We start from the raw sequence: 24,227 nt of genomic DNA, 5'->3' as shown, positions 1-24,227 counted from the left end.
GTGGAAACAACCCAAGTGTCCATCAACAGATGAATGATTAAGCAAAAGATAGTCTGGCGATACATCCATGCAACGGAATACTGTCCTGCCATAAGAAGAATGAAATACGGACATGCTGCGCTGTGGACCAGCCTTGAAGATGTGGTGCTGAGTGGAAGAGGCCCATCACAACAGGTCACGTATTGAATGGTTCCATTTATATAAAACGCCCAGGGTGGGCAAACCGCTAGAGAGTCATCTCTAGATTAGTGACTGTCTGGGGGGCAGGGTGGAGGGGGAACTTGGGGACAATTGGAAGTGGCTGCTATTTGGTCTATGGTTTCTTAGAACTGATGAAAATGTTATAGAATCAATTGTGGTGATAGTTGCTGTTTCAAACTACTGAAATTGTACACTGAGAAAAAAGTGCACCAGGGGGCCTTGGCTGCCTCAGTTGAAAGAGTGTGCAACTCTTTTTTTTTTTTTTAAGATTTATTTATTTTATTTTTGAGAGAGCGAGAGAGGGTGCGTGTGCACAGAAGAGGGGCAGAGGGAGAGGGAGACAGAATCTCAAGCAGACTCCATGCTGACCAAGGAGCCTGACTAGGGGATCAATCCCATGACCCCAAGACCATGATCCAAGCCAAAACCAAGAGTTGGACGCCCAACCGACTGAGCCACCTGGGTGACCCTAGGGAATATGACTCTTGATCTTGGGGTCGAGTTTGAGCTCCACATTGGGGGTAGAGATTACTTAAACAAAACCTACCCCAAAAAGTGCACATTACGGTGCCTGTGTGGCATGGTTGGTTGAGCTTCTGACTCTTGGTTTTGGCTCAGGTTGTGATCTGAGGGTCATGAGATCAAGCCCTGCATTGGGCTCCACACTCAGTGCAGAGTCTGCTTAAGACTTTCTCTCTACCCCTCCCACTTGTTCTCTCTAAAAATAAATAAATAAATAAATAAATAAATAAATAAATAAATAAATATTTTTAAAAAGGTACACTAGGAAAACCACCCAAATCCTTTTTTTTTTTTAAACAAGGTTTTATTTATTCATGAGAGACACAGAGCGGCAGAGACACAGGCAGAGGGAGAAACAGGCTCTCTGCAGGGAGCCTGATGCGGAACTCGATCCCAGGACCCTGGGATCACAACCTGAGCCGAAGGTAGACATTCAATCACTGAGCCACGCAGGTGCCCCTAAAATCACCCAAATCTTTGTCCCACTTTTGCTTTCTGACTGGTGTGAAAAATGAAGGAACCGGAATCAAATGACAGTGACTTAGTCACTGTCACTTTCTAACATGCCCCATCAAAACAGTTAAAATTAGCACCCCTCTAGCTCCATAAAGCAGTCCTGTTGGCATAAATGCCCACAGGGGTGAGCATGTCCCATGACCCACTTTGTCAGGGATGATGCTGATGACCAAGGTCATGGCCTTAGAGGACAGAAATCCGAGGTTGGGAGTGGGTGCTTCCTCACAGCACTGTTGCCAGGAGTCTCCTAGCGCTAGGCTCATTTTCACAGGCTGAACCCAGGCCCAGTTGTTCAAGAGGCAGGAGTGAACCATTATCACTCTGTCGTGGAATCCAGTTGAAAAAGGTTAGATTTTTGTCCTCCCAGAACAAGTTCCCAGCTCACACACATGCACACAATGTACCGCTGATATCTTAAAATGTGCTTTTTTGAGTTTTTATTACCAAGGACTCAGTAATTCCACTTTTGGAAATCCATTCTAAAGACATAATCTTCAATGTAGAGAACAGCTATGTGCACAAAGATGTTTGTCACAAAATTGCTTAGATTAGCGAAAAATTGCCCCAAATTGGAGAATGGTGAAATAAACCAAATGGTTATTCCACTATCATAAAGCCATTGACGTAATGACAGTACAACTATGTTTAGACCAGGTTCAGTAAAAAAGCCTTCTAACAGGATGAAGAGTGTGATGTGGATGCACAAAGTAGCTATGTGGAAATGTTCACATATAAAAAAATAGTGCTTACATTAGGGTGTTGGGAGAGCAGGTGATATTTTTTGTTTCTTTTCACCGTTTTTCCATAATGAGCTTTATTACTTTTAGGATAGAATGATTTTTTTTTAATTTTTAGGATAGAATGATTTAAAACATCGTAATCATCCTAAGAATTAAGATGGTGCTTTTTCGGGCCGCCTGGGTGGCTCAACAGTTGAGCGTCTGCCTTCAGCTCAGGGCGTGATCCTGGGATCGAGTCCCGCATCGGGATCCCTGCTCTCCCTCTGCCTGTGTCTCTGCCTCTCTCTCTGTGTCTCTCATGAGTAAATAAATAAAATCTTAAAAAAAAAAAAAGATGGTGATTTTTCCTTATAGAAATGGATTAAGACCATGAAGCGCTGCTTGTATTTGCCTGTTGTCTGGAACAGTAGTTCTTGTTAAAAATGTGAGTTCTGAGTCAGCAGATCTGGGGATGATCTAACCACCTTTTCTGCTCACCGGGGTGTCCTGCGAAATCAAGACAATCTCTGTGAAGTGCTTGGAACACCCAAGCCCTCATTCCAAGGGGCTCTTGGGGATTCTTCTCAGTTTCCTTTGGAACTGCGTACGTGAACAGGGTGGGCACAGTCAAGACCCTGGAGAGACACTGGTCCGTTGCTTTTGGGTAACACAGTTATGTATTGACGAGGACCTTTTTGGACACTGCCTGTGGAAGGCTGGAGAATGTGCCCCCTCCAGACACGTCCCTGTCCTATCCCAGGGACCATGTGAATGGTGCGTTATAAATGGCAAAAAGGACTCTGCAGATGTGATTGGGTCAGGGAGCTTGAGACGGGGCTTTATCCTGAGTTATCCTGGTGGGCTCAGTGTCCTCCCAGGGGCCCTTCTAAGACGGAAGCCGGAGAGTCAGAGTCAAGAAGGAGATACAATCTCAGAGGCGGACACTCGCTTCGACGAAGGAGGAACGAGCCCCAAGCCAAGAAATACACAAGCAGCCACGAAAAGTTGAGACGGGCCGAGAAAGGGGTCCCCTCCCCGAGCCTCTCGAAGGAACACGGCCCTGCCGACCCCTTGACTTGATCCCAGGGAAGCCGACTTCAGACTTCCGGACTCCAGAACCGTAGGAGGACCCATCTGTGTTGTCTGAGGCCACTGACCTTGTGGTAATTTGTCACAGCAGCCAGAAGGAACCGACACACCGCTTTAGCCCAGTCCACCCTGAGCGGATCAGAACCATCCCGAGCCTGGGGGCGGGGGGGGGCTCCAGAGGGCTGCTTCTGGAAATCGGAGGTCGGACGAGGCTGGGTATTTGCATTTCTAGCAAGCTCTCAAGTGAGGCCGATCCTGCGGGCACAGGCCCACGCTCTGAGTAGCAGCGGCCCAAAAACCTCGTTGCGACCCATGATCCCTGATAGGTAACTTCTGACTCAAGAGGTCAAGAGCCTGTCGTTTCACAAACGTCCCCGGCTGACTGTACCAGGTGGCCTCCAGTGACACTCAGAGACACCGGACAACCCGAGGGACTCGCAGAGCTGGACCTCCCCGCCCGGCAGGCCAGCAGCAGAGCCTCTGAGGCCCTCTCCCACCAGGTACTCGGCGGCTCCCTTAACCCCAGTGGCCGGGAAATAGGTGGCCGGGCCCCCGGGCCTTTGCCCAGCTGGCCGCGCAGAGGAGACGTCCACGGATAGAGGGGACCGCTGCTCCCAGGGACCGACAGACGCGCGACATCGCTCGGCCTCAGCCAGCAGAAAGGCTGGGCAGCGTCTACCCAGGGCAGGGCACCTGCCCGGCCCTGGGCCTGGAGAGAGCATGGGCAGCAGGCCCCAGCTGTCTGGGCAGCCCGTGGGCTTGGAAGAGCACGTCGGAGGGGACAGTGGCCCGTGATGCGTGTCGCCAGCCTGGGGCTGGTGGGGATCGGAGGGGGAAATGGAACCTCCCCCCCAAAAAAATAACGAGGAGGCAGAGGAATAAGACAAAGGAAATCAGGAAAAGGCAGATTGAGAGCAGTCGGTGATGGTGAGTGAGATGTGGGCGCAGCAGGGGAGAGACCAGCTCTGACGGGGTGCCAAGGATGGGCGGGCGGGGGTGGGAGACCGGGTCTGTGCCCCCAGTGGCTTCTGTCGCAGCTGCCGCCCCATGCGGGGAGGGCTTGGAAGTCCCCCCGCAGCTGGAGGATGTTTCTGGGCCGAACACAAACTACAAGGAATCTATACACAACGCCTTCTGGAGCTGCCACGCGTGAGGAGCGGAGATGGGGTGCAGGCCAGCCCCCCCCCCCGTCCTCCCGGGCCGCTCTGCCTGCAGGCCGCCCGCGTTCCTGTTCTTCGAGCTCCTTCAGAAAGCGAGGCCTTGCGCCGCCGCCATGCCCTGTAAGTGCAGTAGCTCCCTGACTCTTCAGAACAACTCTTTATTTATTTTATTTTTTTTTAAGATTTTATTTATTTATTCATGATAGACATAGAGAGAGAGGCAGGCTCCATGCAGGGAGCCTGACGTGGGACTGGATCTCGGGTCTCCAGGATCACACCCTGGGCCAAAGGCAGGTGCCAAACCGCTGAGCCACCCAGGGATCCCACCAGAACAACTCTTTTAAGGGAGGCATGCTTCTGGGGCACCCGGCTGGCCTGGTCGGTAGAGTGAGCCACTCCTGGTCTCGGGGTCTGAATTCAAGCCCCACGTTGGGTGTGGAGTCTACTTAAGAAAAAAAAAAAAAAATATATATATATATATAAGATAGGCATGATTCCTCTCCTGTTCTGCAGGAGAGGAAGGCTGCTCAACCAGGTTCAGGTCCCCGAGCTTCTATGAAGCCAGGGCAGGATTCAAACCCAGTGCAGGACTTGAACCCAGTCCACCTGACTTCAAAGCCCATTCTTAGCCCAATCCCCGGGTCACGCGTCTCAGCTGCGTGTATGTTACGGATGGAGGTGGGCAAAGGCCACCCGCCGGCACCCATCCCCACATGCCCTTCTTCCTAGGATGTGACAGTTCTCCAAGGAGGGAGCCAGGCTCAGGTGGGGCCGTGGGGGCGTCGAGGCACAGTGCAGGAGGCCCCGGGAAGAGGTAGGGGCACATCTGCAGAGGACCTGGCCCTGAAGACAGACCCAAGATGCCCAGTCATGCCCCGGGCCTGCGAAGAAACCCCCGCACACAGCTGCTGCGAAGGGGCCTCTCTTCCACAGAGAAAAGGAGCCTGGCTCCTCATGAGGGCCAATCTGCTCCCGACGCCCACACAAAACTCCTTAGGAAAGTGGAACCCAAACCCAGAGAGGATTAACCGTACCTCCACAGCGGCCCGCCTACATGGCTTTTTCCTGGCCCTTCGTTCGCTGTGCTACAAAGACATACACGCTCAAAGGTCAATTGGCAAATCAGCTTCCTAAATGGCATTTTGCTTGATTAAGCTTAAATCACAAAACCACTGTTTTCAAATGCCTGCGTGGCAGGGAAACAGGGAACTGTGAAGGGTAATGGGCATGCTATTCAGTGGTGAAAAATAATGCTGTGCTTTATAATTGCTTCAGAATCAGTCATTCGACAGTACAAAGAAAAAAATTAACTGAGATAAAATTCCCTTTGGGGGACATAATTATGACTATTCTAAAGCAATCATTATTCATTTTACATATTGGGAAATTGCCCCCCAAATATGACCTGTTTAGAGATAGAAAGCGACTTCAATGTAATTCTCTTAAAGGATTTTGATTCTTTATCTCAAATTCAATTGCATTTTAAGAAATCAAAAGAAAAGTGTCTTTTTTTTTTTAGAATTAGAATTATGGCTTTTGATTGCCTAGTGAAAAAAAGGACATTATGTAGGTGGGCTGATTTGCCAATATTTTATCCTTGGGTGTGCTGTGCTTTTATTTGTGACCCACAAGGTACAAAGGATATTTTTAAATTCATGACCAGACAAAAGAAGGACAAAGACTGGATAGAAGTGAAGTGTGGGGCAGATGGGATGACAGAGAGGCAGGACTCTCCCCTTCCTACTTTGCTTCTGCTTTTAACAAGGAGCAAAAATGGAAAAGAATAAAAGGTAAAGCAGATAACCATTATGAAAGGGGCACTGAGGGTAAATTGAATGTGGGGAAGAGAAAAAGACTGAGTAGTTATTATTTAAATCCTCTTACCAACCCTGCAAGGAACCTATTGTCTGCAGTTTGCAGAGTGGAAAACTGAGGCTCAGCTAGTAAGGGGCTCCAGCTGAGGTTTGATCCCGGGTGAATCTGCTCTTTATATTCATTCATTCCTTCCTTCATTCGTTCCTTCATTCAAGAAACATCAGTGAGGGACTGAGGACACCACAGGAGCACAGGGAGACGAATCCCGCTGGTCCTTCGTGTGTCTCCAGCTCAGCTGGGAATGAACACCTCCTGCTCCTCCTTTAACTAGACTCCAGCTAGGGCTTCGCAGGTATGATCACAGACCCTTCGTCTCCTGTCAACGTACACCAGGAAACTGGACTGCTGCAGGAGTCTCCATCTTAAATAAAGGGAATGAGCCAGAAAGAGACATCGATTTGACAGCTCATGGCAATAACAACAAAAATAGTAAGCCTGGAGGCAGGGCTTTACACTGGGCCACAGGTTTTCAAATACTCTCAGGAGCCTCCTCAAAACCTCACCAGGTAGTGGGGGCAGCAGTTTTCCCATCTGCCTCTCAAGCACAGAGAAACAGGTTCAAAGGACTAGGGTCTCTTGCCCCAAAGGACACAGCAGGTGGCCTAGTCACAGCAGCACACTTCTAACCGGATGCCCATCTCGGCAGGGGGACAGGAAATGACAAGGAGTCCTAATGGCGCCAGTCAACAAGCTCTAGTTCTAATCTTCCAGGATTCTCACACCCACGGCTGGCTGGCACCACACCACTCCTAGAGGCTTGGTGATCTCTTCTGCTAAATTTTGATAATGCTACCCCTCCCTGCCTCCCTCTATGTCAGGAATCCACTGGGAAAAATATCCAGTGATGTGTAGCACGCATCTACAGACGTATGGTGAAGTGCCAGTGAGGATCGCTGAGCCATTTTAAAAGAAAGAGATGATCATAGGGAACAGCATTTGTGAAGGTACAGCAGTCCACACACACACACACACGCGCGCGCGCGCGCACACACACACACTGCTCCAACTTCTTTGCTTTCCTGGATAAAGTTTCTAGATGGGAAAACAGGGAGGTACTTAATATCCTCTCTGGACTTCTGCAAGAGTTGAAGCAGAGGTGGGCAGCCCCGGTGGCTCAGCGGTTTGGCACCGCCTTCAGCCCAGGGTGTGATCCTGGAGACCCGGGATCGAGTCCCATGTCCAGCTCCCTGCATGGAGCCTGCTTCTCCCTCTGCCGATGTCTCTGCCTCTCTCTCTCTCTGTGCCTCTCACAAATAAATAAATAAATAAATAGGTAGATAGATAGATAAATAAATAAATATTTTTAAAAAAGAGTTGAAGCAGAGGGATAGCCATTCACAGGAGAAGAGGGAAGGAGGGTCCTGAAACCCTATCACATGGCCTCGTTAGAGCAGCAGAAACTGGGGCACTGCAATTGCTCCTTGACCTTGGTTTCAATCTGGTACAAGAACTGTTTCGTCCTCCATGAGGCAATTTCTGGGCATTGAGATATGCAGGGGTTGCATAATTGTTACATCTGTTCCCCTTTCTGAGCCTTAAATGGACCTTGCTCGTGGTGCATTTTGGAAATCACCCTGTTAACAGGTGCCTGCCCCAGCTGAACAGCTGAATCCACCTGGAGCTCTTGTGTGCTAAACAGACCATGGCCTTTTTTTTCCACAAAACAAGTTGTTATTCCCTTGTGGACAACATACGGAGGTGTGTGCCGGGTGTCAACACAATCAAGGATTACCTAGCTGGCTGCAAACAATCATGCTCAGAGAATGCTGACCAATAAGTCGAGGTCAACCAGAAGGAAGAAAGATTGTCAGAATCAGTATTTTTATCCACAACGTGGATGAAAATTCCGAAGGCGCGTTCACCCAAAGTAGGAGGCGTAGCTAGTATTTTAGGTAGAAGAATCAAAACCCAGAAAGATACTTATAAGCTGTCATGATACTTTTTATACAAAACAAGAATTTTAAAGGGTCTTAGGTTCAAAATGATGTAAGTTCAAATGGAGATATTCATTTATTTAACAAAAACACGAGCATCTGATATATTCGCTGCATGGAGGTTAGGGCAATGGAGATAAATAAGGTCTTGCCCACCTGGAACCTCCAGGCTAGGGGCAAAACTGACCATGGGAAATAAATATTTTCATGACAAGATCATTGTAAGTAGTGGGCAAGAAGGCTGAGAAGTTGCGCCCAGTGAAGTAAGAGGAAAACCAGAAGTGTGTGGCTTCATAGAAGCTGGAGTAAGAACATGTTTCTAGAACATGTTTCTTCCACTGCCAGAGTCCCATCTTGCCACGTGGCGATCATTTGTGTCCTTGATAAGAGCAGTTTGGGCAGAATGATGGGGATAGAGGCTTATTGGAGAAGGCTTCAGAGAGTGAGAGGTAAGGAAGCGTGCAGGCCAGTATCATGCCCTTCCGAGCAGTTTTGCTAAGAAGAGGAGCGAGAAGATAAGGCAGTAACTCGAACATGTATGTGAACCAGTGGGAAAGATCTGGTTGAAAGGGGACTAGTGATGAAGCAGGAGAGACAAGATTATTATCGTAGGAACGGAGTCCTGGCAAGGGGGAAATGGGACATGAACTTAGAAACTTTATGTTCAGCATACATCCAGACTTTAGTTAGGCACAAGTTCAAAATCTCACAAGGTTCCCCAAAAAGTTTTTCACTCCTTAATCAGCAGATCTTAATTTATTCCCACTATAGTTGTGGCTCAACTGAGGAGAAAAACAGACATCATGTATTTGCGTAATCCGAAGGAAAATTACAACTGTGGCAGGTCTTACGAAGGGGAGGTGATTGGTGCCATGAGACTGTCAATTGGGGCATTCGACTTAGGGGGGAGGCCAGAGAGGGCTTCCCTGGGGAAATGACGCTCGGGTTTGGGGGCCAAATGATGTATGGGCTCTCGCCAGACAAAGAGGCAACAGGAAGGGCGTGTGCAAAGGCCCTGCACTGAGAGGGACGGCCCGTGATGGCAGCAAGGCAGAAGCATGGAGAATGGGGGCAGGCAGGGAGGTTAGGGAGGGCCCAGGCAGGGCCTCGGACACCATGTCAAGGAGGTCTTAAAAATAGATTACTGGGGCACCTGGGGTGCTCGGTTGGTTGAATGTTCGAATCCTGATCTCAGCTCAGATCTTAATCTCAGGGTCTTGGGTTTGAGCTCCCCACGGGGAACCTGCTTCTCCCTCTGCCTGTGTCTCTGCCTCTTTCTGTGTCGCTCGTGATTAAATAAATAAAATCCTAAAAAAAAAAAAAAAGAAGAAAGAAAGTTAAACAGAATTGCCACACGACCCGGCAATTCCACTAGCTATATATGCCCAAGAGAATTCAAAGGACGAGAACAGATATTTTTCCACCAGTGTTCATAGAAGTATAATTCACAGTAGTCAAAAGGTGGAAACGACTCAGATGTCCCATGGGTACGTGGATAAGCAAATCGAAGTCTATCCACACCGTGGAATATTATTCAGCTGTAGAAAAAGAACAAAGTACGGGTACGCACTACGACACGATGCTCGGCAAAAGAGGCCAAGACACAAAGGTCACCTATTGTATGACTCCATTTATAACGAAACGTCCAGAAGAGGCAAATCCATAGAGACAGGAAGTAGCTTAGCGGTTGCCTGGGGCTGGGAGAGGAGGAGGGGGGCAGGGGGAGCCGCTCCCGGCTCCTTAATGGGATAGTTTTCCTTTGGGCTGGTGACAGTGTTTTGGAACTAAACGGTGTTGATGTTTGCACCACACTGTGAATGTACTAAATGTCACTGCATTCCACAGTTTAAAACCGGTGATTTTATGTTGTATGTATTTTACCTCAATAAAAAACAAAAAGAATACTTATTACTTCGCGTGTTTCCAGCTCAAGGGAAGAAAGAGTTCCAACCTAACCAGCTGGAGATTTACATCTTAATCAGAGCCCCTCTACTTGAAGAAGAACTTTGCAAAATGAGAGGATGTCAGCCACCAGGAGCAACCAGGAGGCTGAGAGAATTTGAAAACTCTCTTAATGAAGAACAGTCGAAGGAGCTTGACCTAGCTTGGAATCAAAGGAGCCTCCCTCAGGGATAGGCAGTGGAGGCTGGGAGGCCCACAGGAGTCTGGGATCGAAAAGGTTTCAACAATCCCATGTGTTGAGAAATGACAGTAGTGAGCTTCCTGTCCTGAAAGATACTCAAATATACCGGAATGGCTGACAGCCACAGACAGGACACAGGGGATTCCCGAATGTGGACGATGTTACACGGAGTTGCAACGTCCGCCTTAACTCACAGATTCTGCGAAACATTTTCAAGTATCACTTGGGAGGGGAGATAGGAAAATTCTAGCCCAAAGTAAAGGAACACTATTTTTTTCTTTTTCTTTTTACATTTTTTTTTTAATTGGAGTTCAATTTGCCAACATATAGCATAACACCCAGTGCTCATCCCATCAAGTGCCCCCCTCAGTGCCCATGGAACACTACAATTTTAAAGATTTTATTTATTTCTTTCAGAGAGAGAGAGAGAGCGCGAGAGCACGAGCAGGGGGTAGAAGGAGAAGCAGACCCCCCCACCAAGCAGGGAGGACCCTGGGATCACGCCCTGGGCCAAAGGCCGGCGCTCAACCCACTGAGCCACCCAGGCATCCCCAACACTATTTTTCCTAAGCGGCTACCAAATTCGCCATCACCAGGCAAGTGGGAAGTGTGGGGAGAGGAAGAGAAATTATTGTCAGCAAATGAAAATAAGGGCTAATTAAATCATTTTGAGCTCTGCACATAATTCCATTTTAAATTTCATCTGCGAAAAAAAAAATAAAAAAAAAAAAAAATAAATTTCATCTGCGGGGGCGCCCAGATGGCTCAGTCGGTTAAGCGCCAGCCTTCGGCTCAGGCCGTGATCCCGGGATCCTGGGATCGAGCCCTGAGTCCGGGCTCCCTGCTTCTGAGTCTGCTTCTGCTTCTACCCCCTGCTCATGCTCTCACACGCGCATGCTCTCTCTCTGAAATAAATAAATAAATTCTTTAAAAATAAATAAATAAATTTCATCTGCAACACCAAGGACGGACTGTCAGATAAGCTACATTCTTTGGTATTCTAGTGAGTTCCTGAAGCCCTGCTGCACACTCTGATTCTATTCTATCTCGCCACAGTCCAAAAGCAGAGTGTCCCAGGAAAGACCCAAGCATTAGACGTGGACCTACCCCAGACTTAGGGGTTGAAATGCTGAGTACAAACCAAAGGGAAATCGCTTGCTGACTGCTCTGCTGTGCCAAAAGACCGCAAGAAATGAGCTGTGTTTTCAAGGCAGGTTGGGCTTTCGGCCAGCTTTCAAATCCCGGGCCCCCTGGGAAGCTGCCGACTTCTCTCTTACCTGCCACTGGAGCTCGGGTACACACTCAGGGCAGGATGTGGCCATTCCTCCTTTTCAGAGCCGCAGCTGAACTGGAGACTGACTCTGGAGGAGGCCCCAGCACTGGCACGGGGGTTTGCACCTGTTCCTAGTGCCCAGACCAGCAATCTTAGGATCCGGAAACACTGTCTATGGCTGGTACCCTGGTGGAGTGGCCAGAGCTTGGATCTGGATAGCGCCAGGCCTCAAAGCTAAATCTGGATTTGCCATGTGCTCAGGGTGCAACCGGGGTCACATGATGTCATATCTCCAGACCCGGTTTCCTACAACAAGGATATGAGGTGGGGACTATGATTATCCCCATTTTATGGATGGGATATGTCTGGAAATAAGGTCTCAGGAGCCCGGAAGGCATAGAGCTAACCACCGGATGGGCACGGGTGCTTTATTTAAATACACATAGCTGTCACAGCACCTACCCGTGAAAACAATTATGTTTTTTAAAGATTTTATTTATTTATCCATGAGAGACACACAGAGAGAGGCAGAGACACAGGCAGAGGGAGAAGCAGGCTCCCTGTGGGGAGCTCAATGTGGGACTCAATCCCAGGACCTCAGGATCACAGCCTGGGCAGAAGGCAGGCACTCAACCGCTGAGCCACCCAGGTGCCCGGAAAACAATTAAATAGGATAGTAGGGCTTGATGAAAAAGCCTCCCAGCCCTCCTCTTCCAACTGGTGGTCTCACTTCCAGAGTCAATCTCCTCTAACTGCTTCTCTGGCAGCACTTCCACAATCCAGACTCCTGGAGGTGAGGCATTCTGGAAACTGGCATGGGCGGTTTGGGTTTTCACTGGGAAGGGGAGGGGGCACCATTGGCATTGACCGGGCCCAGGATGGGGTGACAGGCCCCCCTGCAGGGCACAGGAGAGTCTTGCACAATGAAGACATGTCCCCATTTCTTGACCAGTTTTTTAGTGTCTTCTGGACATTAATGGAGATGAAAAATCTCCTTCTAGTGACTGGTACCTAAAAAAAATAAGTCCATCTTACATAGAAACACAGGATATTTTGGGGTGGTTTTAAGCAGTATTTTTTTTTTTTTTTTAAGGAATGCAATTACTATATACATTGAGGAAAGATCGTACGTTGTTTTGCTTGGAACTTTACCACGTTGTTCACCGTTTTGGAACACCACGACACTGATGGCAAGGCCACTCTGGGTCTTCAGCTGCCCAATACAACACATCTCAATCGGTTGGGATCTTAGCAGTTACAGTGAGCTGTTCTGTTTTTTTATGATAGGCACACAGTGAGAGAGAGAGGCAGAGACACAGGCAGAGGGAGAAGCAGGCTCCCTGCACCGGGAGCCCGACATGGGACTCGATCCCGGGTCCCCAGGATCGCACCCTGGGCCAAAGGCAGGCGCCAAACCGCTGCGCCACCCAGGGATCCCCACAGTGAGCTGTTCTTTAATTTGAATTTCATTTATGGAGAGCCAAAGGGGCATCATAAATGTTTGTTTATAAATGACGTTGGATCTGATAGGGTCGTAACAGTGGCTCTAATCTTGGTAATATGCTTAATTTTCTCTTCACTAACTTTAGATAATGTCTACTGGCTCCTTGACATGAAGGATGAGGATTTATGTCCCTTACATCATCCCTCTTCTCAAAGCTTTATTCCTCTTCCCATCAAACTTGGGCAGTATCTTCTGACCCCAGCCAGAGCAGCTGGGGGCATTAGTGGTGTTGCCTTTTCATTCATACGCTTTCATGTTCCACTTTGTGAGGGCTGTGCCTTTGTTGGTGTGTTCAAACATGTCAAGGTCTGCTAACATTTTCATTTAGTCCTGCAAACAGAGCTCAGTGTTTTGTTTTGTCCATTAGGTGACTTCGACTGCAAAGTTGAAGACCAATTCACGTACTTCCCACTGGTTTGAGAAAGCAGCCATCTCACTGAGGGAACAGGAGGAGAAGGCTTTACAGTATAAAAATTGTGCCTGATGTGCCAGGAAAGTAACTCCAGCAAGGGAGAAGCAGAGAGATTTTAAGAATCAAACATCAAGCCAAGATTCTGTCCAAAAGGAGATGTTTGCCACAGACACAAGACTCATGAGTAATTATGAAACAGAAAGGAGTGTGGAGCACAAGTGACTAAACACCCCCCAAAAAAGATCAGAGCAGACAAATTGTGTCTGTACGTTTTATAATGAATTTGTACTCCTCGATGAGGCATTTGAGGGTAAGATCGCAAATTGTATAAAATCAATTGGAATATGATTTCATTTATAGTTTAAATAATTAGGAGACCATCTCCACTGTTGAGTAAGGTACAACTATATATTTCTTCCTGATTATAAAAGTAATTCTTGGGGCACCTGGGTGTACTCAGTGGTTGAGCATCTGCCTTTGGCTCAGGTCATGATCCCAGGGTCCCGGGATCGAGTTCTGCATCAGGCTCAATGCAGGGAGCTTGCTTCTCCCTCTGCCTGTGTCTCTGCCTCTCTCTCTCAGTGTCTTATGAATAAATAAATAAATAAATAAATAAATAAAATCTTAAAAAAAGTCATTTTTGCTCATTGTCGAAGTTTGGGAAAACACAAAAGGGTATAAAAATAAAACTAAAAATTCCACTGATCCCAGAGATAAACCCTGTTAATATTTTGATATATGTTAATATATTGATATATTAATAAGGGTCAGACCTCCACTGTAACAAATAAGCCCCCAAATACCTAATGGCTCAAATATAACAGCAGTTTATTTCTGGTGCATGTGAGGGCCCCAGTCAGCTCCAGGCTGTCAGTGTGGCAGGGGGAGTGAGTCTCTGCTGTGCAAAACCATTCAGTTACCCAGGCTGGCTGAGGCACCCTGCTGTCAACATTAGATTCCAGCTGAGAGAAGGGGAAAGCAAGTAGAAGCATCCAAGTTGGAGGATTTATGGGTAAGGCCTAGGAGTGGTGGACATTACTCCTGACCTCATTGCCTAGAACTCAATCACTTAGCCCCACCTAACTGCTGAGTAGCCTGGGAAATGTAGTCCAGCTGTGTGGGTCAATAGTTGATGTATTTGGTAATAGTGTCTAATAGCGCATTTTCTTTTATATTTTATTTTTAAAAAGATTTATTTATTTATTTTTGAGAGAGAGAGAAAGAGAGAGAGACAGACAGAAGAGGCAGAAGGAGAGACTCTTCAAACAGACTCCCCACTGAGCTTGGAGCAGAAAGCAGGGCTGAGCCCCACAGACCAATCCACACGCTTATGACCTGAGCCGAAACCAAGAGTCGGTCACTCAGCCACCCAGGCGCCCCATCTGAGAGTGCATTTTGTCTCAGTCCTTTAAAATACATATATGTACAGATGGACACGACTAGGATTATATCGTACATTTAGGTTTGTATTCTGAAAACCCAAAATGTCCGAGGATTTTCCCACGTAATTCTTCGCAAACAAGACTGGCTGCATGATATATGATCATGTAGATCAGGGTTTCTCTCAACCTCCTTACTATTGACATTTGGGGCTGGGTGGTTGGTTGGTATGGGGGAGGTTGTCTTGTGCATTGCAGGACGTTCAGCAGCATCCCTGACAGCCACCAACCAGAAAGCAGAAACCAGTAGCACCCCCTCTCCAGATGTGACAAGTAAAACTGTCTCCAGGAATTGTCAAAAGTCTCCTGAGGGGTAAAATCATCTTCGGCTGAGAGCCATCAAACTAGATCAACAATTATTTATGTAACTACTCCCCTTTTATTGAATAGGTGTTGCTTCCTTTCTTGGTTTATGTTTGCTCTCCCATCTTGCTCTGAGATAAACATCTTTTTACACTAATTTAGACTAAAACTGTCATTATTTACTTAGGAGACAGTCCCAGAAGTGGGATTATTAGGTCAGAGGCTATGAATATTTTTAAGTCTCTTGATAGATACTGCCAAGTAGCTTTCCAGAAAGGCTCTACCAATTTACTCGCCCACCTGCAAAGTAGTCTTGCTCTTGACATTTTCTTTAAAGATCTTATTTTTAAGTAATCTCTGCACTCAACAGGGGGCTTGAATTTACAACTCCCGAGATTAAGAGTTGCATGCTCTACCCACTGAGCCAGCCAGGCACCCCAAATCTTGCTTTATTTATTGAAAGATTTTAGTTACTTCATATGAGAAAATTGGTTTATTATTTTAAAATAGCATTTCTTCGAGTAATAGTCAAATACACTTATTAGCCATCTTCTGTACCCTGTCTGTAGTAGCCTTGCTAATTTCCCAACTGCTGGGGTTTTTTTCTTCTTAAGGGTGTTAGGGACAATCACTTGTTGAAATAAGTCCATGACATTTCCAAAGTGAGTAAAAAATTCTATTAAAACGTGGCTTTCCTTTGACACTGTGTACACAATTGCTATAACTTGGTTTTTTATCACAGCATCCCATTGTGGCTCGCTCTAATATTTGGACAGCTGTTATTTCTTTTCTTTGGCTAAAAAAAAAAAAAAAAAGAAAAAGAAAAATCCAAGACTTCTAGGGAATGGCAGAAAGTGGACCAGAGGGTTTACTTTCATCTCAGGGCACAAAACCTTAGAATTTTGGGGCCTGGAGAGGCAGATTAAGGTCATAGCTTGCCAAAATGATTTCAGAATGTCATGCCCGAGTCTCATTCTGTCGTTTCCATGTCTCCTAGGAGTCTCCCAAGATGCAGGCACCAACGACACCCAAGGATCTTCTCTCCACCAGGAATGAATTCCTCTCTGCCCTCCCCTACTACTTCCACCTCTGTCTCTGGCCTTTCCAGGCCATCTTGGTTCTTGTCCTCCGCGGCTGGATGCCTGCACCTGCGCAATGACTTTCCTGTAACGAGGATGAGAAGTTAAACCTATGAGCCCCCTGTTTTAGTGCATAAGGATTGGTGAGGACTAACTATTCCCCCTGGGATTGTGGAAATGAGCCAGTGATCTCCTCGGCACAAATCTGTCCTTTTATGCAAAATATTATTAGGTTTTCTAGAGCTCTGCCTCGATAAAAACCTTCCCTAATCCAGTACATTTCAATAGATGAAATGTCTGCTACTGCCAGCCTTTTCTCAATGCGAAAGTTTCTCTCTTTGGGGTTGACCATCCCGTCCGTGTCCTATGGACAGTTATAGTTTAAGTGATTCCACGTATTATCAAAACAACGAATCACAACATAAGCGATGGCAGAGGGGGGAGTGTCAGGCTCAGAAATCTCAGAAATGTCTCAGAAAGTATCTGCCCTAGAAAGATGGCTAAGGGGTGTGTGTGTGTGTGTGTGTCTCAGGGCTTTCCTAGTACCTTTGGAGGCAGGAGAATGATTCTCTAAGGAAGACAGAAGGAATTGCGGCCAGGCCGCTGTTAAGCCTTTAGCTCACTTACAGGCTCACGTGCAAGGCCTGAGCCTGGGAGAAGCGGTGACTGGGGCGAGTCTGCAAAGTCTCCCAGAGCCTGGCCGTTGGGGGGGCGGGAGACTTCTGGGGATCAGATGGCCGATCGCGAGCACCCCAGACTGGAGAGAGCGGTGGGGGCCCCTTCTACATCATCGTCACCCACACGTTAACTCAAGTCGGGGGCGGCGTCCTGGGTGCACATCGGAATCAGCTGGGGAGCTTTTGCGGGCGTGGACGCCTCGGGCCCTGGCGCGGGGGCCCTGGCGCAACCAGGTTTTCGAAGCTCTCCAGCTGGTTCTAATGTGCAACCAGGGTTGAGCCCCACCGGATTCGGGGGTCACCCCCACCCGGCTCATATGTGAACAAAGGGATCCAGGGCTGTGGATGGGGGCAAAGCCGCTCATCGCCGGCTGTCCCGGGTTCCGTGTCCCGGGCCTCAGTTTCTTCATCCGCACAATGGGTGACGACTAGGACCGCAAAGCCCCCTCCGGCCGCTTAACAGCTCGTTTCTGGAACGCGGATCGGCGCCCCCCAGGCCCCCTCTGTCTCCCACCCCCCACCCCCGGCTGCTCGGGCTCCCGCGCCCCTCGGGGCCCGCTGGGGTGGAGGGGGGTCCCGGCGGAAGGCGCCAGCGGCCCCTGCCGCCCCCGCACGCCCGCTGCCGGGTTCGGGCCCTGGCTGCGGGCGCACAAAGCCCCCGGCGCTGACGTCAGGGCCCCTCTCGGCGGCCGGCCCCCAGTGCAGGCGGAGCCGCGCCGCGCTCCCACCCCGGCCCCGGAGCCCGGAGCCAGCCGCCAGCCGCCAGCCGCCGGCCCAGCAGCGCAGCAGCCCTCCCGGAGCCCGGCCCGCGCACGTGCCCGCCGGCCCCGCAAACTTGTGCCACCGGCCCTGCCCGTCCCCGGGGAGCCCGAGCGCCCGTCTCCAGCCATGGGTAAGCCCGCGCGCCGGCCCCGCCCCGCTCAGGTGGGGCTCCTGGGCCACCCCGGCGGCCGGGGCGCGGCGCAGGTGTCCCGGACGCCCAGGTGCGCGGCCCTGCGCGGCGGTGGGGGCGCCTCCGCCCGGGGCGTGCGGCTCGCGGCAGGGCGGCCGCCGGTCTCCCCGGAGGGGCTGCGGAGAGCGCGGACGGGGCGTCCCGGGCGGCGGGCGCCGGCTCGCTTGGAAGGGTTGGCCGAGGGGAGCCCCTGGCTCGTTTGCCGGGACGCTGTCCCCGTCGCCCGGGCTCTCGGCTCCCGGGCCCGTCCTGTCCCGCCCTGCCGTCGTCCTCCTCTTGCCCTGAAGCCCAAGCCTGGGGTCCGCCGAGAGCTCGTCTGGGAGTCGTGACCCTCGGGACCGGGGAGGGGGGAGGGGAGGAGGGACAGGATGGGACGGAGGGTCAGTCCCTCTTCATTGTCCCCTGTTCCCACCATCAAAATGCGGACCCGGGCGCAGGTGGGGGACGGTGTGCCGAGTGGACCCGAGTGCGGGCGGGGGCGGGGGCGGGGGGTCGACTAGTATCGGTGGAAGCCCAGTTCTGGACACCGGAGATCTCCAACCTGGCCCGGGGCGCACGCTGGGCGGCCGTAGGTTTCTTCCCGTCACCTCCTAACACCCCGAAATGCTGCCGTCAGCAACATGTCGTTAAGTGGGGACTCCATCGGGAGGGGAGCTCGGGACCTGCAAAGGTCGGAGAGCTGTGTTGGGGAAGGGGTTTCTCTCCCTGCTCCGTCGTCCTTCTCTAGTGGCAGCCAGACTGCAGCCGCAAGCGCCACAAAAGCCACAGACCGAAGAGCCCCGCCGAAGCATTCGGAATGAGGACCGCCGCGGGTTTAACCCTTGCGGGTTAATGGTCAGGGCTTGGGGATCCCTGCCCGTCCCCCATCCCCATCCGTGGCCTCTTCCCCGTCTGCATCCCTCTGCTACTGAGTGTGCGTGTGCGTGTGCGAGTGAGGGGGCGTAATTTTGTGCCGACTGTAATCTTGGTGAGGGACGGCAGGGAGAGCTGACTTTGAATTTAAAGGGAAGAGCAAAGAATTGTAGAAGGTAAATCTTCTTAAATTCACTCGATGATCATCATATGAACGGAAACAAGGCCCTTAAATCCAGCAAGAACATTTCTTACCGAAAACCTAGGGGAGAGCTGGGATAAAATCTAGAAAGGGCGGAATGGCGTGACCCGTGACTCTGGTTCCTACTTCTCTTAGTGCCCCCACCTGAGTAGCCACATCACTCAATGCTCCCTTTTACTTATTAAGATTGTGTTTTTAAGTAATCTCTGTACTCAAGGTGGGGCTCGAACTCACAGTCCTGAGATCAAGAATCCCCTGCTCCACCAACTGAGCCAGCCAGGCACCCCATACTGCTCTGCCCCCCCCCCCCACCCCCCCCGCCTTTTATAATGCTCCCTTTTGTTTATTTATTTATTTTTTTAATGCTCCCTTTTAAATGAGGTTCATACACAAGAATCCGATGGCTGCCGCTCAGCCTGGAACTATTTTGGCAATGTTGGGCGCAAAGATGTTGAAGTTACAGAGAAGTGCGGTATTGATGAAAGCATTACCTGATTTTCCTGAAATAAAGTTATTTCTGGTTTATTAACGCTAGGTGTTAGCATCTGTACCGTTAGACCTCGAGGGGCCAATTCCCCCACCCCCGGGGCACCTTTTTGAGGATGGCTTTCACAGGTCCCGGGCTGCACCGGGGCCAGGCTTTAGTGTTTCAATAGGTGTGGAGGTTAGATACGGTTCTCATGAAGCCAGTGCCCAAACCAGAGGCCTGTTCTCAAGGAAGTACTTTGTGTCTCGACAATTGTTGGGTCTACACTTCAATTGCCAATTTATGTTAATTTGTGCATACCTCACTGGTTCTGGCAGTATCCTTGGTTTTAGTTTTTAGTTTTTACATACGACAACAAAAAAAAGTGCCCTTCATGCCAAAAGGAAACATACTGATTTCCTTTGGTGGAATCTTAGTAAATACGCCACAAGGCCATGAACTGGCCTTATTTTTCCAGATGTGTTTAATTACCCAACATACCCTTATGAATGTTTTAATTGAAATGATTTAATGCTGGGAAAATTCTCACCATTGGTGCGCTGAGTTGAGACTGTGGTTCTTACGCAAGTCACTTCCTTAACCTGGTATTAGCTCACTTACTGGTAAAAGGGGGTGAGGTTCCTGGAAATAAAAGCCCCCTTTGGACTCCAGTTTTAAGGCCTTCCATATCTTTCAGTTGAAAGGTAAAATACTGAGCAGTAGTGGTGCGTGCAGTTTTATCTTTCAGCGTGCCTTAAAACATGTTCTTGTTGAAGGAGTTGTGGTTTTCGGATGGCTTTGCTGAGATATAATTTACATTCCGCACAGTTTGCACATTTGAGTGTACAAAGCCCGTGATTTTTGGTGTGTTCAGAGTTGTGCCACCACCACCACCACCGCTAACAGTGTCCTGACCCTAAAAAGAAATCCTGTGCCCATTGGATGTCCCTCCCCATCGCACCCCCCTCTCCCCTGGCAACCACTAATCTACTTTCTGTATCTAGGGATTTGCCCATTCTGGACAGTTCCTGCAAATGCGGTGAGCCAATTGATGTTTGAAGTGCGTTTGACTATTCAGTAACTTTGGTTGTTTTGCACAATGGGAAGATGTTGATGTTTTGTTTGTATGCAGTACACCACCTAAGGGAGTGTGTTGAAACTAATTATTTCACTGGCTGAAGAGTTCCACATTGGGCTGTTGTGCGCATGTGTGCGCGTGCACACCCACCCACACCCACCCACACACATTCCCAGCTTTTCTCAGGTTTTATATGTTGGGAATTCATGTTGCCTAACAATTTTTTAAAAAGTAATCTCTGTGTGCAACGGGGCTCAGACTCAGGACCCTGAGATCCAGAGTTCCATGCTCTAGGGGCTGTGCCAGCCAGGCACCCCCAGAATTATTATTCTGTTCCCTCACTCACAGGCCTGAAGACCTTAGCAACTGTGGAATCAATGTAATAACCTCTGATGGAGGCATTTGTGGAATATCCACCCTGCTTGAATGCGGATCATGTATCCAGAGAGAAATGCTTATTTTGTTTCATTTGTTGCCTATAATTTTAAATGAAAATTCCGTGTGAAATGATCGGAGACAGCAAAATAATTATTTTCAACCACTTTGTAGTAAGGAAGTTTTTTATGAGGATTATGAATTTAAACAGTCGTTGCACAAAATAGCATTACAAAGAACCTGGTTCAGAGCAGTTTAACTGGAATGTGCATACAAACCCTCTTTGATTTTGTCTAAAAAAAAAGGGGGGGGATCCCTGGGTGGCGCAGCGGTTTGGCGCCTGCCTTCGGCCCAGGGCGCGATCCTGGAGACCCGGGATCGAATCCCACGTCAGGCTCCCGGTGCATGGAGCCTGCTTCTCCCTCTGCCTGTGTCTCTGCCTCTCTCTCTCTCTCTCTCTGTGACTATCATAAATAAATTAAAAAAAAATTATTAAAAAAAAAAGGGGGGGGGGCAGTTTTTAATTCCATGGGCCTGGATGGGACCTGCGTTTCTGCATGTCTGGCAAGCTCCCGGGTGTGGGAGCTGGTGCTGCGGGTCCCCGGGTGAGGAAATTGAGGAAGAGCAGGGCAAGCCAGAGGCCATGTGTCTGCCCCAGAAACTCCACTAACTTGCTCTGTGATCTTAGGTAAATCATTTTGTCTTCTTGATCTCTATTTACTACAGAGTCAAAGGAGCTGATGAAGTTATTTCTTTGGGGGCTTACAGGTCTAAAGGGGTGTAATTTCAAAAAAAGAAAGGAGAAGGTAATGTTATGCTGAAAAAAATATAAGAAAACAGCTCCCTGATTGTTTCAACACTATTTGTTTCCATGAAGCCAGCATCACAGGAGTCATTTGTAGTAGGGCTGAATGCTGGCATCTTGGCATGTCCGCCAACAGGAATATTGGCCTTTCTCCAGGGAGCCTGGTGGAGGAAGCTGTGGTGCTTCCAGCTCTGGCTTTCCCCTCTTCTCCTCAGAGCCGGCGGCTCCAGGGAACCTTTCCTCACCCGGCACAGAGGGCCCAGATCACCTTCGGAGGCAAGACTCAGAAGGAAGCACCCTGAGGAACCATACAGGCATACATTCCCGTTTGGTTCTGGAAGTTCGCTCAGGAATTCAGACGCAATTGCAGACTAAGGAATGGTCTCCTGAGGAATAGCTGGGCAGGAAGTATTTCCAGAATGTGCCAGCCTCCCTCCCTGTGAGCGTCAAGATCTTACATTGAGCCCACCCTCAGGTCTTGGAGAGAGTTCCCTTTTAAGTCTCTGGATGTGCACTGAAATTTCAAATGACCCTCCTAGTCCAATAGCACAGGGTTATGTTTGTGACAGACAGGAAATAATTAGTGTATTTTTTGCTCCAGCAAAAGCATTGCCCAAACCACTTGACCCCTGCAAGGGTTTCCTAGAGATGATCCTGAGCCCCTGAGCCCTGGCACAAGCAGTTAGATGGTTGATTGCGAATGCCAAAGTGGTAAATCATCAGACGTGCCACATAGGTGTCTTAAAACATTCTATTTAACTTTAGACATTAATTTGCCAATATTTCTTTGTAGAGTCCAGGCCTTTGCTTTCATTGTGAGCCGTGGTTGGGATTCCTTGACGTCTCGCTTGCCCATCGATCACAGCCCAGGTTCATTGGCTTCTGATTTCCAGTTTCAGATTCTTCTAAAGTAGACTGAGAGCTTAAGGGCATCGAGAACCAGTCTGTGTGCAGAATGCTCTTATGTCCTCTACCCCGCACCCCTTAAGCCTTTACAATTGTCCTGTCCCTAGTTTTAGGCAACTATTTTTCCAAGTGACTCATTTTTAAGACTTGCCAAGGCCATGAGCTTGGGTTCCAAAGAAATAAAAGCTCTTTCTTTTGCACACGTTTTATTAGTCTGTGTGGTATGGAATTACATTTCATAATTATAGTAAGAAATACATAAATAGGTTTGGGAGCAAACACAACCGACTCTTAGGTACACGGTTCAGCTGGCGGCAGAAGGAGTCTATAGATGTCCTGCAGAATTGCCTCGAAGCCGAGTTCTGTGGACAGTGGTCAATACGGTTTACAAAAGGAGTAACTGGGCGGGTCCATGGGGTCAAGGCTAAGAGGACAGTTGCTACTGTATTTTCAAGCCAGTGTCATCCGTGTAATAACTTGAACGTTTTTCTGGTTACTGTTAGTTGACTGGTAAGTGTTTTTAATATGCCTTCTTTTCTGTTCAAATTCCTCAAGAGCAAAGATCATTTTATCCATGATTATATCCCAGTGTTCATTCAGATGATAGACATATCGTCGGTGCTCCACAAATATCTGTTGAAAGGATGAGGGTTTTCTTGTATAAAATGTACTTTATTAAGGTCTATCCACATCATGAATGTATATAGGTCACAAAGTATGTACAATTATATGCATGTGTTGCAGAACTGAATAAACCACACCAAGTTAAACAGGGCAAATGACATTAATTATTGTTCTTTAATAATACCAACACTCCCAGCCCAGATTTTCACGGAATAACCGAATTCAGAGCTTGAAGATGCTGCAGAAGTAATTTGATTGCCCTAGGCAGACCGACACAAAGCCAATTTAAAGAGCAGTTTGAATGTTGTGTCATTACCTCCTTTGCCTTTAGCTTTTTCCTTTGGATGTCTTAAAATATTTTCCTGTCCTTGGTGAAAAGTGCTTCCCTCGTGGCAGATTTTTGAAGATCGGGGCAGCAGGGAGAGAAGCACTGTTGCGGCCGGATGCATCAGCGCCCCAGGACTAGAAGGTCACGCCGTCGAGTGTTTCCATTGCTTCCCGCAGTTGGCTGGACCGGGCGCCCACTGCCACTGGGCCACCAGCACTGGCCGAGCCCCGGGCGGGCAGGGGGACACACGGCCAGGCAGCCACCGACCGCGGGCTTTGGAGGCTGGTCAGGCAAGCCCGGGCCGGGCGGAGTCTAGACACAAAAAAATCAGCAAAACTGCCTTCTGTCCGGGGCGCCTGGCCAGTCGGTAGAGCGTGTGGCCCTCGATCCCGGGGTTGTGAGTTCTAGTCCTACCCCACCTTAGGTGCAGAGATGACTTGGAAACACTAAAAAATGGGGCAGCCTGGGTGGCTCAGCGGTTTGGTGCCGCCTTCGGCCCAGGGCAGGATCCTGGAGACCCGGGATCGAGTCCCACGTTGGGCTCCCTGCATGGAGCCTGCTTCTCTCTCTCTCTCTCTCTCATGAATAAATAAATTAAAAAAAAAAATAAACCCCCAAACTGGATTCCGTCCTCAAATCAGCACAGCCCTCTGGGAGAGACAGATGAACAATCATAATAGAAGTAAGTACGGCTCCTGTAGAGTAATTTCCTCTGTCCAAGGAAAATGAGGTTGGGGGGGCGTTGGGTGTTGGTATTTCAGAGTGGGGTTCCCTTGATTGGGGACTTGAAGGA

The 24,227-nt window shown here is 49.0% G+C and overlaps 1 protein-coding gene and 1 long non-coding RNA gene across 3 annotated transcripts in view; both read left to right on the top strand.

Moving 5' to 3' along the window:
• The first annotated feature begins 3,462 nt into the window (after window positions 1-3,462).
• Window positions 3,463-16,478, top strand: LOC119868153. The gene is made up of 3 exons (XR_005385899.1): window positions 3,463-3,547; window positions 13,304-13,658; window positions 16,088-16,478. It is a non-coding gene; the product is annotated as an uncharacterized LOC119868153 (long non-coding RNA).
• A 1,125-nt stretch (window positions 16,479-17,603) lies between these two features.
• Window positions 17,604-24,227, top strand: part of GPM6B (glycoprotein M6B) — a 160,096-nt gene continuing 153,472 nt past the window's right edge. For both annotated transcript variants that reach the window (XM_038586848.1, XM_038586845.1), the window contains exon 1: window positions 17,604-17,738. In XM_038586848.1, coding sequence (XP_038442776.1) covers window positions 17,735-17,738 — 4 coding nt within the window. In that variant the 5' untranslated portion in view covers window positions 17,604-17,734. The remainder of the gene's footprint in view (window positions 17,739-24,227) is intronic.

This window comes from Canis lupus, chromosome X, assembly GCF_011100685.1.
Source record: "Canis lupus familiaris isolate Mischka breed German Shepherd chromosome X, alternate assembly UU_Cfam_GSD_1.0, whole genome shotgun sequence".
NCBI classification, from domain to species: domain Eukaryota; kingdom Metazoa; phylum Chordata; class Mammalia; order Carnivora; family Canidae; genus Canis; species Canis lupus.
This window is presented reverse-complemented; position numbering and strand designations above follow the sequence as displayed.